The 17339-nt window shown below is 43.9% G+C and overlaps 1 protein-coding gene across 1 annotated transcript in view; it reads left to right on the forward strand.

The window, feature by feature from the left end:
* Ercc6 (ERCC excision repair 6, chromatin remodeling factor) overlaps positions 1–17339 on the forward strand; it is a 72488-nt gene that overhangs the window by 40915 nt on the left and 14234 nt on the right. The window contains exons 9-12 of the mRNA XM_051141788.1: positions 9040–9210; positions 9592–9768; positions 13497–13613; positions 15891–15986. Of these exons, the coding sequence (XP_050997745.1) occupies positions 9040–9210; positions 9592–9768; positions 13497–13613; positions 15891–15986 (561 nt within the window). The remainder of the gene's footprint in view (positions 1–9039; positions 9211–9591; positions 9769–13496; positions 13614–15890; positions 15987–17339) is intronic.

A 17339-nucleotide genomic window follows, 5' to 3' on the forward strand; every position in this document is an offset into this window, starting at 1 on the left:
CCTAATCAGAAATAGAAAACGTTCCAAAATCCGAAACTTTGCGCAATAAAGAGTCCATACATGATTCACTGTGACAGGTCACAGTGAAAATGCAGGCACACCAAAACTATCTGTTGCCTGTAGATATGTATGAGACATAGGGGTCTTGTGTTTAGCCTGGGTTCTAGTTCCAAGGCACCTTAGCACGTATATGCAAATACTTCAAAGGCTGAAGTACACCTTCTGAATAAGGAATATTTAACCTTAATTAATAAGTGCACATGTAGCTATGCCTTTCAAATACGTTTCTGATGCAGGAGAAACAGCGTGCTACTTTGAGACTTTCCTAGATACCAATAGTTTAGTTTCCTTGTTTTGTCCTCCTGGATCACAGCGTTGGATATTGTAGTTCTCCCATGCTTGCAGATTTGGTAACAGTCTCTCTCTCTCTCTCTCTCTCTCTCTCTCTCTCTCTCTCTCTCTCTCTCTCTGTGTGTGTGTGTGTGTGTGTGTGTAGTTTTGGCTATCCTGGAACTCACTCTGTAGTCTAGGCTGGCCTCAAATTCACAGAGATTCCCCTGCCTCTGTCTCCTGAGTGCTGGACTCAAAGGTCTATGCCGCTACCACCACCTCCTCCTTGTCTGTCTGTCTGTCTGTCTGTCTGTCTGTCTGTCTGTCTGTCTATCTATCTATCTATCTATCTATCAAATCTATCTTTTGTTGTTTTGTTTTGAGACAGAGTCTCTACATAGCCCTGACTGTCCTGGAACTCACTATGTAGACTAGGATGGCCTCAAACTCACAGAGGTCTACCTGCCTCTGCTTCTCAAGTGCTGGGACTGAAGACGTGTGCCGCCACACCCAGTCACAGATAGATTTTTCAAGAAGGAGGCTTCCCTTTGCTCCTAAATTCTGTAGCTGTGTTACACCAGGCTGCTTTTTCCTTCTCATCTGTCTCTGCACTGTAGAATAGATACTGTGTATCTCAAGTGAACAAATATTTGGCTACTAAATAGTATAAACAACAGTCTGAGCTTTACAGGCTTACAGTAAGATTCCTGTCAGATGGCAGTGTGTCCGCGTTCATTATTTCCTGAGTCTGCTCAGCTCCTGAGTGAGAGATACAGGCTGGCCATGAGGATCTCCAGGGTTTCTCCTCACTTAAGAGGCACTCGGCAGCCACTGAACTACTGGGTCTCTAATTTTGCTCTGTGTTCTTTTTCCTGCAAATTCCCGTGCCCTCATGACTTTGGGTAAGCAGAGTGAGCTAGAAGTAGATCAGAAGTATCTATGATACAGTCACTCACATAAGGTGAGTTGGAGCCCTGCTTACTAAAGCCAACTGTCTTTGCCCAGGACAAGTAGAAAACCAATCAAATTGAGATAATTAGCAAAGTAGAGCAAATACTGTGCTTTAAAAGAAATAATTTTTAGCAGTTTGAAAGTAGTAATGGTTCAGGTTGTTTTTGTCCTCAGAGTCTCGGTTGCTAACTGCCCCGGTATCGCCCATGTGAGACATTTCCCGTTCTGTTTTCATTTTACTACTTCCTGACATTTCTTCATGCTTCATGTCGCAAACTCATATAAAAAGAAGTCTTTCTTGACTAACTAGGGGAAGACAGCTGACAGGGAGCCTCTTGGAAGAACTTGGGACCCTTACTTGGCGGGACAGCAAAACCTTAAGGAATAATGTCTCACTTTGGCTTCCGGTAGTTCCAGTTTTGTTTGTTTGTTTGTTTTGTTTTTGTTTTTTGTTTTTGCTGCTTCCATTTGTGGTGGTGTGTTTTTTGAGAGAGTCTTGTTCTGTAGCCTTGGCTGGCTTTGAACTTGTGACCCCCTGCTAAGGGAGTTTTGCCTATACGCACATGCATGCACACAGCTGGTCTCTTTCCCCCGGTGCTTTTCATTACAGTTTGTTTGTTTGCTTTCCCTCACAGAAAAAAAAATGTATATGAGTTGATTAATACTTATTTGTAGAACAAGTATAAATGCTATAGTCCAGGTGCTTCATGTTGTTAGGCCTCAGGAAGCAAGAGGGTGTGATGTTGTTAATTAGTTCTTCTTAAAGAAAGAACATACAAAAAGATAATGAAAGGCAGTTTGTGGTGCTTACCCACAACTCACAGTGGGTGGTGGCGTCGTTAGCACTGTGTGGAAAAGCTTATTTAACGGTTAAGAACTCTCCTTTCAGTTTGCCAGAAGATGTATAGTGAGAGATCGCTTGTATTCTGAAATAACTGTCACTGTCTCTCACCTTTTCCTGATATGTAGGATCTGGTGATTCTGTGGACATTTTAGATAATCTGAAGAGTTTTGTCTCATTTTGATCAACTCAACTGTCATCCTAGAAATAAAAAAAATCACCCATCTCCTGGAGTCTTAGGACACTGTTTACTGCAACAGGGTTTGAGGCGCACATGTGACTGGTGTCATGGATTTTGAAACTGCTGGTTTACTGGCTTCTCTGAGCCTTGTTTGATGGCGTGTAGATCATCATTGAGAGATGTGATGGTTGTGTGAAGGTTTGTTGAGTACATGCATTGAGCACATGTATGGAGAACATTGTATGTTCCCTGATAGATAACACTTACCCACTTCTTTTCTTGATCGCAACCTAGCGTATGACAGGCTTTGATCTCAGTAGTTGAGAAAGACGGCCCCAAACCATTATACATTCTACACAGAAAAGTTCATACCTCTTAACAAAATGTTCATGCCAGTGTCTAGATCTTTTGTCTCATGTCCTAAATGGAAAGAATGAATTGGAGCATTATAGTTCTTTTTGGAAAGTGCAAGGTCAGAGGAGGGTTGAAAAGCAAATCACAACAGTACTTGGCCATCTGATGAACTCCATCTTGATTCTTTAAAAAGGCCCGCTTTCTGAACAGGAGCTGGACACTTGACTTCTTAAAAAACACGTAGGCTGGTGAGATAGCTCGGTGGGTAAAAGTGTTTCCACATGGGTTTAGTGATCCGAGTTTGATTCCTGGATTTCACAAGGTGGCAGGAGAAAACGGACTTCAGAGAGTTGTTGTCCTGTTTTGCCATATGCATGGTGTGGCAACACATTCAACTAGACAGACAGACAGACTCTCTCTCTCGCAGAGAATCATAAATAAATGTAATAAATATTAACTGAAGAGAGAGGGAAAAAATAAAAACAACAAGTGAGAATAAAAAGGGTAGCCATATGCTCCTTCAAGCATTCAGACCCATTCTAAGCACACATTTATAAAGCAAAGTGTTGTATTTTGGATTAGCCCAGAGTTGCTATGTGCACCTGATACAAATAGATGCTCTGTTTGTGCTGTAAGGCATACTGTAAAATTACGTTGCTGGAGCCCTTTTTTTCTTCATTGTCAGCACAAATCCTTGTTTATTAAAGATTTAGCTTGAAGGAAATTTTAATTAATTACAGGTGCAGTAAATCCTGCCTGGGAAGCTGCCGCGCGTGTTTGTTGTGAATGGCCTTCATGTGCCTGTGCTTCACTGGCTCTCCCCGCTGCCTGACAGTGTGATTTATGGCTGTTGTTTTCTACCAGTCCACTGTTTGCCCTCTAGGAGGGATTGGTCTCCTGAGCCTCCATAATAACGCCGGCACTTCCTCAGACATCTTTTAATGACAACGGCACTACATTCAGTAAGTCAGGCTAATTGCAGATGTACCCTATTAATTGCAAAAACTAGGAGAGGTTACATATTTTACAAGCTTTTAATTTGAAACCGCCCGAGATGATTTGTCTTAAGTGTTTGGATTGAGACGTCCATAATATTCAACAATTTACTATTATTGAAACTCCAGTCCAGGCAGTTACAGAATTCTGAGATTGAGTCAGGTGAACTTCAGTAGTCATAGATGGGTTGTTACCCAGGAGAGAATGTATTTTCATTGTGAACATTTTGAACAACTTCTTGTTCTTTCTGTAAAGCATCTTTTAAAGTTCTTTATAATCACTGTACATCTTTTTGAACAGAGTAGAAACAGGAATTCTGTGGTTCTATAGTTAACATTGCAGAATGCCCTAATAAGCTTTGGTTCTTAGGCAATCACAAGAAGCTACACATTGCACCAATGGCATACGTTTAGCGGGTCAATGTCTCGTTAGCTTAACTATGGTAAAGCTTCTTGCTATGTCAAGTGATTTTAAGAATTCATTTTAGGTAAGTGAGCACCTTAGGGCTAAGTGGGGTGACCATCGTGAACCTGTGCAACAGTTGAAAGTCCCAGGGTCCATGAGCAAGTCAAGTGAACCCGCTTTTGCAGGGCGTGGCCAAACACAGGGGATGAGTACTTCATAACTGTCAGTGGTGGTTTAACTTCCGCTCTCATCTCAAGCCCCAGGCAACCACACTTGTTCTCCTTCCATCTCTCAGTGTGCATATGGCTGACAGCTGGACAGCACTCAGTTGTGGAGTATTCCGTGGCTGTCACTTTATGCTCTACCTACTGGCATGGCTGTGGGGTGCCCCTGATCTCCTGGAGGGAAACGGGAAGAGCTGGGGTGCTGCCTGCCTAGAGTCTTGGTAGAAAATGTCGATGTGGAAGAACTGGGGGAATTAGCTCTGGCCGCTCAGAGTTACAGGGTCACGGGTGAGGCTGGGGAGTGGAGCCTGCTCCTTCAGATGGTTCTTTTCTGCACTGAGCCCCAGCAGCTGAAGGAGCGGGCTCCATCAGGGAGGTGGACTGAAGTGAGTCTTAATTCTCTGGCCGTGTTTGCAAGGCTTTGCACCACAGTAGCTATTGGTATAGTACTATGCATTGGACATTGAACTTCTCAAGAGTAGTCACTAGAATAACACAGTTCACGCTCATTGAGCCTTTACTGTGTCTTTGGTGTGTAGTCTGTAAAGCAATTGTTTTAGCTCTTTGAGTGCCTTGTGTGCTGTGGTGCATGAGCGGACAGTTTCCCACTTCAGGTTTCCTTCAGCCCTCTTTGTACCCTTTTACACTTTATTGAATCCACACCGAGATACGTATGCACATGCATCTGCATTGTCTGCTCATCTTGTTTTAAGACGGTGTCTCACCGTGTAGCTGAGGACGACCTTGAAACCTCTGATCCTCCAGCCTCCGTCCCCAGTGCTGACATCATGAGTGTGCCCAGCCAAGCCCAGTTCATTCAGTTCTGGGAATTGATCTCAGGGCAGCAAGCTGCTTGCCCAACTCACATTAATTTTTTTATTTGTGTGTGTGTGTGTGTGTGTGTGTGTGTGTATGAGTGTGTATATGTGACTGTGTGTATGAGTGTGTGTGTTTGTGTATGTGTGAGTGTGTGTATGTGAGTGTGTGTGTGTGTGTGTGTGTGAGAGAGAGAGAGAGCGAGCGAGCTTAGGAGCCATGTAGAGATGAGCACAACTTTGTGGGAGTTGTTCTCTCTTTCTACCTTGTGGAGTTCGAGAGTTCAGTGCACATTGTCAAGCTTAGTAGCAAGCACCTTTACACACTGAGACCCCACCCTCACCCTACCCCAGCCCCTTCTTTACACACTGAGAGCCCACCCTCACCCCACCCCAGCCCCTTCTTTGAGCTAGGGCTTTGCTATATGATGCAGGCAGGGCCTGAACTTGTAAGCCTGCTGCCTCAGCCTCCTAAATGTTAGAATTACAGGTATGTACCACTATGCCTGGCTTAAAAAAGAAAAAAGAAAAAGTAAAGTCCCAGTTTCTTAAGATGGTATTAATAAAATTATGACTTTTTTGAGATTTTTGAATTATAAACAATGTGTGAGCATTATTAGGCTTTTTCATCCTTAGCTACTTTTGTATTCCTGTGAGAAACCCCATATTTCTGGGTTTATCTTTTATCTGTAAAGTGAGAGCTGGGAGTGTGTATGTAGTTCTTTCAGATTAGAGGGCTGGGTTGTACTGGCTGATGACTTGGAACAGTTGGAAGGACCCTGTGGCTCTCAGGATGCCCTTTGTGACGTCACTCGCACTAGGAAGAACATGGCACCCTTTTCTAATCCTTCTGCTCCCCAGTTAGTCTGATTTTTCTTGTGCTTATTCTCTTTTGAATAATTAATTGTTGTTGTTGTTGTTGTTGTTTTTTGAGACAGGGTTTCTGTGTGTGTAGCCTTGGCTGTCCTGGAACTCTCTGTAGATCAGGCTGGCCTCACAGAGTTCCACCTGCCTCTGCCTCCTGAGTGCTGGCATTAAAGACGTGCACCACCACTGCTCGGCTTGAATAATTAATTTTTGTCACTCATTTCTCTCAAAATGTTGAAGGTTTCTGCTATGCGGTGTTACCAGTCTTACATTCTTTCCATAACTGAGAGTTTCAAGCTACACACTGAGTTCTTTGGTTTGTCTTTTCAAGAGTTACTTTTTTTCTCATTTATTTTATTTTATTGTTTTTCTTTTTTTACATATACATTTATATTATTACATATATGTTCAATAAACTACATATAGCAAGAAGAACCTCGAAACAATGAGGAGTTATATAAATGTTATATTCATAGTGTTTTGGCTATTTGTATTTGGCAACCTTGAAGAAAACATCTTTCCTATCTTAGAACATCTAAAATTCTGAATGTAAATCAATATCTATCATATCTCATCTCTATCAACTTAAAACATCTATCTAGACCTAAAAACATCTTAATGCCTAAACAACTAAGTTTAATTGTAAAACTAAACTATCTGGTCTTCAACCCCATCAGAGACTTGAGAAGGAATAAAAATTAATTACTTGAGTAAACCGAAAGTACAGGTTATCACCTTCCAAAATGAAAAAATGACAGAAACAGTTTACTGCCTGAACAGTCATCCAAAACTCTCTCTAACGTTGGAGCATCATCTTTAGCCTTCTGTCCCAGTATATCTGATGGCCATATTTGTGAGGCAGGAACTATTGAGGACTTTCCTACCTTATCTTGGCAGAGTTTGGCTGTCAACTCTGCCTCCATCCAAGCTTACCCATTTTTAGGCAGAATTCTGTCTGTGGCAGAAATGAGGGTATTTTGGCCAGTGGCTGCTTTGCCACATTCGAAGCCATCTCTATAAGGAGGTTCTTTGATGCTCATCATCTTCTGAGGTAGGCTGAGTGTTGTCAGGAGTTAACCTGTCTTATTGTCAGAGAATCTCAAAGAATTACTTTTATGTTTGTTCTGCCCGTTATTATTTTGGCTTTCTTTGAGACAGGATCTGATTCTGTAGCCCTGGCTAGCCTGGAACTTCCTCTGTAAATTCTCTGCATTCTGAATGTTGGGATATGGGTGCGTGCCATCACACACAGGCTTGCTCTGTCCCTGCAGGTATTTTCTCTAAGATTGACTGGCTTTGTCTCTTATTAGTTCTGCCCTTTTTTCCTCCCTTGCCCACTGAGTTGTCTGTGCATCTGAGTGTGTGTGCATGTAAAGGAGTGAGTACCCTATGTCTGAGCCATACTGCTAGCTGTGAGAAGGAGCCCCAACAGCATGCTCAGGTCCTGTGTCCTCAGTTTGAAACTTCTGTTTGCTTGTCTCATTCCTTGTCCATGAGAAGCCCCCTGGCCCTGTGCCTGGAGCTGTCCTGATTGCTTTGGGGGCTTTACCCATGTTTGTTATAGTATCTTAAATAGGTGAAGATTTATGGTCTTTTTTCTTTTTTAATGTGTCATTCCATTTTAAAACATAAATAAATACAAAATAAAATAGATCTGCTATTTGCATTGCAAATTCTTGGTATCTTCACTAATTCCCAGGTCAGCGTTTCATGTCAATCTGGTTCAGGTGTCCTTTAAGCTCAAGGCTGTGTTTTATCTTCCTTCCTCATGTGTGCTCATGCGTGAGAGGTGTGTAGAGATCAGAGAATAACTTGTGAGAATCAGCTCTTCTTCCACCACGCAGGAGTTCCAGGGTTGCACTCAAGTCACCAGACTTGTGGCAAGTACCTTTGCTCCCTGAGCTGCCTCACTAGCCCAAAACTTTCTTTAAAGAAAAGGTAGACAGAACCCGAGGAACAAAACTGGAAGTTGTCTTCTGGCTTCCACATTCATATGAACACAAACGCCATGTGCGTGCGCGCGCACACACACACACGCGCACGCGCACACACACACACACACACACACACACACACACGCAAGGGCAGGAGAAAGTGTCTGGAGAAGGTGAAGGTTTGGGTCCACTTTTATATTCATTACCCTGGTTTCCCTCTAGGTTTTATTAATTAAACAGAAATTCTAGTAATACTTTAAAAACATCCCTATTCATTATTTAAAAGTATTCCATATTTTTAAACATGAAGTACACTTCATGTTTAACAAGGTTTTAAAAGAAATGGTATGCAGCTACACAGAATTTTCACTTGCGCTTTCTTCTGTAATGTTGTGAGCAGCAGTGTAACCCAATACTGGATGATTGTAGCTTTGGCGCGGGCTGTCCTTTTGCCTTTTGAGTCCCGACTCCACTACTCGCCAGCTCTAGGACCTGATCCAAGGAAGTTTCCATGTGCAGAGGGGGAGTTGCTGGTGGTCACTGTGTCCTTGCTCCAGGAGTTGATGCTAGCATGCTCTGTGTAGGGAGCGTCGCTCTGGCCCCTCTGCCCCAACGGCTTTCTGTGGGACTGCCTTAGCTGCGCTCACCAGTGTGCCCGGCCAGCTTCCAGGTAGCTTATTATCTGTGGGACTGCCTTAGCTGCACTCACCAGTGTGCCCGGCCAGCTTCCAGGTAGCTTATTATCTGTGGGACTGCCTTAGCTGCACTCACCAGTGTGCCCGGCCAGCTTCCAGGTAGCTTATTTTTTGAGTCTTTGGCTGACTGAAGCCCTGATCAAGCAGGATTACAGGTTTTAGCCTTTCCCTGCTAAGAATTATGCATTTCTTTTCAGAAAAATTAGTTATTTCTGATGCTTGAAGGAAAACTTTTCCTTATGTCTCATGCCCAGACATTTTCTCTTTGTGTGTTTCTATATTTTTATAGTGTGCTTTTGGTGGTCTCATGATCATCCGTGGCTAACCTTCAGATTGTCATTTTAGGCCCTGCTTGGTTTGGGGTTTGTTTGTTTGTTTGTTTGTTTGTTTGTTTTGTTGTTTGCTTCTTCCTTACATCTGCCCTCGTGGTGTTATTGTGGTTATAGGAGAGGCTGATTCGAGACATTGTTCATTGTCACGGAGTGTTGATAACTTCTTATTCCTACATTCGACTGATGCAAGATGACATCAGCAGACATGACTGGCACTATGTCATCTTAGACGAGGGACACAAAATTCGAAATCCAAATGCCGCCGTCACTCTTGCTTGCAAACAGGTATGGCTGTTTACAGAGGCGGGGTTCATGTGCATAGGGATATTTAATATTAGAATAGACTATTTGCTTTATGATACATTTATTAAATTTTATCTTAATGTGGAGCATTCTTGATGCCGGTCCTTTTTGATAAGGGTCAGCTGTTAGGATGTAACCGCATCCACCTCTAATGGGTGCTGTTTAACTTGAACTAAGACAGATTTCTTCCCAGTGTTTTCATCCACATGCGGTTAGAAAATTGGACAAAATATGCACATTTTGGAGAGGACCAAAATAATGGACACACAAAAATGATGATTAAATGTGTTAATTAACTGTTATGTGGGAGTGTTTTGGGGTTGGATAGCATTTCATAAAAGGATGTCTCTTCTCGCCACACAGTTCCGCACGCCTCATCGGATCATCTTGTCTGGCTCACCGATGCAGAATAACCTTCGAGAGCTGTGGTCGCTCTTCGACTTCATCTTCCCAGGAAAGCTAGGCACATTACCTGTGTTCATGGAACAGTTCTCCGTCCCCATCACCATGGGAGGATATTCCAATGCTTCCCCAGTGCAGGTAATATGCTAGACAGTTCCCCAGACAGTGCACTTTGTAGCCAAGGAAAGTGGCCAGGCTTAGAAATTGGTGGCTGATGAAAGTCAGAAATTGTCCCTACTCAGTAGAATGTATTTTTATAGATAAGGTTTTTTTAAAAAAAATCATGTAAGGGAAACACTAGGACAAAACTTCTCTTTTCACAAGAGGAAAGAAATAGTTTCAATGTTGGTTTTTCTTGGGAAGTGCCTCTCAGATATTAAATTAAAAATAATTTTGGAAAAAAAAAAAGAAAAATAATTTTGGAAGTGGTCATAAGAGCAGTGAGAAATCCTGAAAAAACAAAAACAAAAACAAAAACAAAAACAAAACTAAGCAATTCTGTGCCAACCAGGGTAGTGTGCCTTTTACAGTGAGAAGGGGTAGATGGGAAGCTAGGAAGAACACAGTGAGCCACTGCTCTAACCTGGCCCTGGGAAAACAGGCCACAGAGCATGCAGCCATTCAGGGTCAGGGCTGTGGCTGTGAGCACAACTGTGCTCTGTGGCTGGAGCAGCGCAAGAACCTGTTGGACTGTGCGGGACATGGTGTGGGGAGGCTGGGACTCGGGGCCTTGCTGAGGGACACCAAGAAGGTACTTGAGGCAGCAGATAGAAGGTGGCAGGTCTTTGGGTTGTTTGGGCTGCAAGTAGTCATGAAGAGGCTGGCATTAAAAGACCTCGGGCTTTTGAGGGGGAAGTGAGGAGCCAGACCAAGACAAAGGTAGTGGCCTGAGACTAGCACAGTAGGGATAGGAGACCTAGGTGACATTTTAGTCAGGATAAGCAAGATGTAGATGCTAATAGAATAAAGGAAACAGGATTGAGCTTGCTGTACCCAACTGACGCCTTAGGCCTGGGCCACAGGTAGTTTGGGGTTATTATATAATTTCAGAGAGTGGAGCTCTCCTGAGGGCATTCCATGACCTATGGGAGCAGACCCCAGCCTTGGAGTGAGTAGGGTATTGGCCTCCCTGTTCAGGTGGGGATGCTCCTCCTGGGTCCTGGCTGAGCCAAGCTAATGTCCTCCTCCAAAGGTGATCTCATGTTTTGGAAAACTTAATCATTAAAACAGTTTCATACCTTTAAAACCAGAGGCTTGTCAAAACCAATATTAATCACTTTATCTTTTGTGATTAAATGGTTATCAATAAACATGTAAGTGCTCCCATCTCTGAATCCTTGCTCTGTCCTTTGTTGTTATTTTATTTTTCCATTTTGGAATAATTTTAAACCAAAAATAAGATTTGTCTCACATGGCTTCCACATTACATCCAAACTACATATTTGTGGCAGGAGCATCATGAACATGGTGTTTTCTCAGTATGCAGAGTCTGTTGCTTTGTCCTGTTACTGAGGACTGCTTGGCAACGTTGTCTGGCCCAGATTTCTAAACTCTGGATTTAACATTTCTCTTCCGGCATTAACAGGTCATTTGTGGGAAGCTTATCTTGAGAAAAAGGACAGACAGTGTGTTTCTTGAAATCCTTGTCTCAGAAATGTGTGCGTATAGTTCCTCCTTGTGTTTAGGAGGTACGCACTGAGACGCTGGCAGATGCTGCCATTGTGGGGACGAGCCCTGTGCTTTAGGACAGGCAGGTCTGATAACTGAACCCACTGCTTGTGACTAATAGGTGGGTATCATACACAGCAGGATGATGCACTGGGCAAAGGAACGCTTTGTGTCTTGGATGGAACAGAGCTGTACAAATTTTATTATACTACAGAAACAACACACAACTTAAAACTAGTGAGCTGTTTCATTCTATAATTTTCCATGTAATATCTGTGAAGCAAAACTGGTAAGACGAAACCGTTGAGTGTGTTTACTTAGTGCTAGATGGCAAGTCTTGTGAGGGGGGCATCGCTTTCCTTTGCTCTTTTTGCTTAAGGCCACGTTTGCCACACGTTGTTGAATCATGTGAAGGTAGTTGGTCCACAGGTAATTACTGGGTCAGCCTGGGGCTCATGAGATGGGAGGCGGCTGAGTACCAAAGCCTCCCTAGAAACCCAGCTAAGTAAGCTAGGTGACTGTGGCAAAGGGACATGTAGAAGAGGGCCATGAGGCCTGAAACTACAGATGTCACATCCAGCCCTGAGACCAGAAAGCCTCCTGGAGGACAGGGAGCCAGGCCAACCCCAAAGGCTGAGGAACTGAGGGCAAGCCACCCCAGCCCGTAAGAAGGTTGTATCTTTAGAACCAAAAAGAACCTAGGCAGGCAACTTCTGGAACCTCCTCACTGAGGTCCAGGAAACCTATGCTTTTGTTGCTGAAGATCTGCCCATTCTGCAGAGGCAGGGCTGGGCTGGGCTGCCTTTCTACTGTCAGTCTCAGCAGGTGTCTTTTGTCTTGTCAGGATTAGGAGTAAGAGGAGGCATATAACTGTCCCCCAGCCCTGTATTTTTACTAATAGAGACAGACCTGGAGACCAGGTGGGCATGAAATACCAGATCACTTCCTCAGAAATGCCATGCCAAAGATAGTGGGAGCTGGAGACGGACCACACATCAGCAGAGCCCTGGTGTAGTGTCCAAAGCAGCAGCAGGGAGATGGGAAGTATTTACCTAGAACACCAGAGTGCTTGCTTTCTCGGTGGGCTGGGTTGGTCAACTGTGAAATTTAACATCTTAGCATTGTAAGTCATCTGTACCTCATATCCTTATGGGCAACTTTTATCATTGTCCCAGGGATAAACTTACTGGGTAGATATAACTAGAAGTTGTTAAAGTTTAGCCTCTTGGTAGTCCAGGGGCTGCCTGTGCTTTGTAGTTATATACACCCGTTCGCATAACACCTTCATACAGACAAGTGTGCATACGTGATGAGACATGATTGAGGAGTACTGAGGGTCTTTCCTAATATTTTCTTTTTAGCATGTTAATGTGTTTAATGTGAACTTTTCTATGTTTATTATGCTCAAGCTCTTTTTTTAAAGCTACATTTTTTATGTTTAAATTTTGGATTTTTCTTATTCTATGGAATAATAATTTACTAAATTGTTAAACGTACTTAGATTTTTTTTTTTTTTAAGTATCAATAATTAATGGAAGCCTCTGCTTGCCCATAAGCAAGCTGCAGAAGGCGTGGCTTCCCAGGCTGCAGGTCTTTGTTTTCTGTGTACAGTTAATACCCTCTCATGTGGCCATGTCTGTTATGGAGCCATATGCTCCACTTTAGGCCAGAGTGACCTTTGATTTCTGGGATCACAGGGCTCCTCTTGAACTTACTCCCTGGAGCCTAATCTCCCCTTATTAGCTGGTGGCTCCCCCTGCTGCAGCTCTCCCCACACTTGGCTTTTGATCTCTAACCTCACAAGGCCCAGGCCCTTTGTACCTCCTGGAGAATACAAGATTATAAACGGGGATTTGTTTGAAACTAGTGTTTCCCCTAGAGAATGGGCAGTGAGCAGATAACTCTCTACTTTCAGGCTTAACTAAATGGTACAGTAATAATTAAAACAAGTGTAGAAGAAGAGATAAACCACGATTTAACAGCTTTCCTCGCCTGTGTTTTGGTTAATGAGGTACATTTTTTTTATCTGATGACGTTATTGTGAAAGGTGTCATTCCTGGGAGCATACAGAACTTGGATAGTTTCTGAGTTGAATTTATATACCAGCTGATCATTCTTTAATTTTTAAGGAATGGAATCAACCGAGAAGAACAAATGTATTCCTTAAGCTAATGTTTCTCTTTTTTCTTTCATTAAAGGTTAAAACTGCCTATAAGTGTGCGTGCGTCTTAAGAGACACCATTAACCCGTACCTACTGCGGAGAGCGAAGTCGGATGTCAAGATGAGCCTTTCTTTGCCGGATAAGCACGAACAGGTATGGGAGTCTGGGAGGTGACCAAGCATTTCTCAAGCATGAGTGTGTCTGTGTAACTGACTAGGCCTACAGCTCTATCCTAGGACTGTGGGCAGGCCGGTCTGCTGGTGACTGGACCCACTGTGACATCTTCCCATGGCTGGATTTCCCCTCTAGGCCACAGGCTTTGGCCTGACCCTACAATTACTCGAAAGCATCTCCTTAAGCCCCAGTCATTCCTGTCACACATTGTATAATAAGCTCTGGCACACAGCAGTGAGCAAATGATCCTGCGATCATAAACCTCACAGGTTCACAAATAAGTAAGGTAGTAGGGCTGTCCAGGTGTTTTCACCAAGTCGGGGGACAAGACATGCTGAAGGAGTGGTCTTTCCCTAACGGATGGTCAGAAGAGGCCTTTGATCCGCTAATCATGCTGGAGGCTGTGAAGGTCAGAGAATGAGTTGCTGGGATTTGGAGGGAGAGCATTACAGGTTATGGGCAGGGCAGTGTGTTGGTACCTGTGGGCAGCAAGGGTGTCGGGGTGGCTGAAGCTGGGAGCAAGAAAGCTAAGGAGGCAGTCACGTGACCATCTAGAGGTCAGTTTGGGTTCTACTGGTCATAAGAAAGGCCGGTTTGTGTGTGTGTGTGTGTGTGTGTGTGTGTGTGTGTGTGTGTGTATGAATATATTCATGAGAATAGGCTATAAAAGGGGTTGATGTCATCTGAGTTGGTGTTAAAAGGATAATATTGAATCTACCTTGGTGTTCTGTAATCTTAATTGATGATTACATCTTATGCTCAGGGCCATCAAGTTAAGCACATTGTTGATTTTGTATGTTGGAGGATCTCACACATCTTTCACCAAAGCCACTTCATCTCTGCTTTTTTTCTAGCCCCACATCTCATTTTTCCTTTGTGTCCTCCCAAAGCCCTTAGACACTAAGATGGATCTGCAGTGATAGAGGCTTCAAGAGGACAACCAGTTGATGAGTTTAATTTAGGACATGTTGAAGTACTTGCATAACATCCACTTGCATAAGAGGTTCTAGGCTGGCCATAGCTAATACAGTGAGCTGGTAAAGTTACACTTCCGAGCACAGATTGGTTGTCCAGAGAGCATGTGGAGACCAAGAAGCAGCTGCTCTCCTTGGCAGAAGAAGAGGAACTAGCTGCGGAGATTGTGGAGGCCCAGAAAGTGGGCTAGGAGATGGTGGGGCCGGAGCTGGCCAACTGGGGGGCAAGTAGCTCAATGGGAAGAGCCTGGTGTACTTGGCAGCTCTGAAGGCAGCTCTGATGCTCAGGGGAATTTTCATAGGCATCAGTGGCTCACACCAGGTGCTGGCTTGGGAAGCAGCCGGCTGGTGAGGACTGCCTCGTGTTTTCTCAGGGTGTTCCCTATTTCCGGTAGAGAGCCCAGTGGGCAGAGGACTGTCCTGAGGAAGACAGGTGTTGAGATCCAGTGCAAAGGTTAAGGCATTGTCTCAGGTTCTGCCCTGGACTAGTCTGTGCACCTACAGGAAGCGGATGCAGAATTAGAACTGTCTTAGGGACGGGAACTAAGCACCTGAGGATATGGATCCTGCTAGCTTCAAGCTCGGTTTTTGTTGTTTTTTTATTTGAATGTTTATGACTAGAGGTTGAGACAAAGATGGCTGGTAGGTGAGTGGCTTAGGAAGCCTCGGGCATCAGCACAGCTACTAGGGACTTTTAGACAGTGCTAGGCAGGATGTGTGGAGAGATGTCTCTTAGGGCAGACAGTGGTAAGCTGCTGCAGGATTGGGCTGCAGCTGGGCACTGTTTATAAAGGCTGTGAAGAAAATCCTGCCTTGAGGTTGGACTTAGAGGCTGTAGCCTTAGAGAGAAGGGACTGAAAGGCAGGAAGTGGGCAGTGTGATGGCATGGAAATTGACTGGTGGGCTGGGAGGGTAGGAATTGCTCTAGGGCCTGGTAAACGTGTAAGCCCTGAGTATGGGAGAGTTCCAGGTGAGGTAAAGCTTCTTTCCAAGTCATTCAAGCACAGTGTAGATGAGAGGCCTGGGGGAAAGGCTGAAATGACACATGACTGTGTACCTGGGTCCTGAGACTGCCTGTGAACAGGAAGCCAGTCTGGAGGGACTATGGGGTGACGGGCTGGAGTTAGGAGATGGATGGATATGGAAAAGGAACAATTTTCCTTAGCTGAGAGATGTATCATTGCTAAAGTTGCATACATTGCACCTTTTAAAAAATAAAAGGGAATCTTATTGATAAGTTAGAGTATTTTAAAAACTGTTTCATTCCTTTTTTCTCTTCCAGGTCTTATTTTGCCGCCTAACTGATGAGCAGCATCAAGTCTACCAGAATTTCATTGATTCCAAAGAAGTTTACAGGATTCTCAATGGAGACAATCAGGTCAGCCAAAGAGCAGACTCCAGAGAAATAAGTTGTTATCAAGGAGGGTGGGGCAGGAGAAGAAACTGCTCTTTAGAATGTGCCAGGCTTCTTGTGTCAGGCCACCTTTGCTCACCTGCCGTCATCTGTGGAGTGGCCACTGAGTCATAGGCACAGTTGGAGATAGGTGTGGAGCAAGGAGCAGGGTCACTGGGATGAGGGTGGGGCCCTGAGCTAGGAAGCTGGACCAAAGGAGGGGGTGTGACCATAAGTCCTACCACCTAAGGCTCTTACCTGGCAGGGGTGGTGTCTAGTACATTGTAGAGTTTTCTTGGAAATTATAACCAAAATTATATTATCAGGATTTGGTTATGAAGACTAGTAAGTTTTATCAGCTTCTCAGAGAATGTGTGCCTAATGCCTGTGGAGCCAGAAGAGAGTCAGATCACTGGGACCTGGAGTTAGAAGGTTGTAAGCTGCCAGTGGGGGATGAGAATTAAACCTGTGGAGTTTGGAAAAACAACCAGTGTACTTAATGGCCATGCCAACTCTCTAGCTCCAATTAAAGATATATTTATTTTATGCATGAGTGTCTGGCCTACATGTATGTAGGTTCACCACATATCACATGCATGCTTGGTATCTATGAAGATTAGAAGAGGGCGTAAGAGCTCTTGGAACTGGAGTTGCGGATGGTATGGACCCTAACTGAACTTTGAAAAGCACCCTGAGGCAGGGGCTGGGGCCTGGGACTTGGGGTCAGCAAACCCCAGCCCCTGGTGCTCTCTATTGCATGGTCCAACCTGCACATCCTTCCATTCATGCATTCTTCATGCATATATGCTCTCAGATGTTGTAGCAGGAAATGGAATTTCAGCCTCAGGCTCACACTCTAAACACAGGGCGTTAGGTTATTTAGACATGTGGGATCAGGAGACATTTGCTAAGTCAGGGATTGGTATGGCGTTTCTGGCCCGTGTGTTTTTAAGGTAAGCTAGATTTTTGTTTGTTCATTTGTTTCTATCAGATTTACAATGCTGTGAACTAAATGTCCTTTTCTCTAGTAAGGGAACTTGAATCATCAGCAATCGACTATGGCCTCTGTAGCGTGTTCAGTCCAGTAAAATTTTTTTTTTTTTTTTCCAGAGACATTGTCTAACCAGGGAAAGAAATGAATGAAAGTTAATTTCTTCCAGCTTGTCTTAGTCAGTTTTCTATCACTATGACAAAATACTTGAAAAAATCAACCTAAAGGAGGGAAAGTTTGGAGGCTTATGGTTTCAGGGTTTTCAGCCTGTGGTCACTTGGCTGTTGTTTCTGGCCCCTAGTGGGACTGAATAGCATTTCAGGAAGCACATGTGAGGGCAAAACTGC

This window comes from Acomys russatus, chromosome 3, assembly GCF_903995435.1.
Source record: "Acomys russatus chromosome 3, mAcoRus1.1, whole genome shotgun sequence".
Taxonomy (NCBI): domain Eukaryota; kingdom Metazoa; phylum Chordata; class Mammalia; order Rodentia; family Muridae; genus Acomys; species Acomys russatus.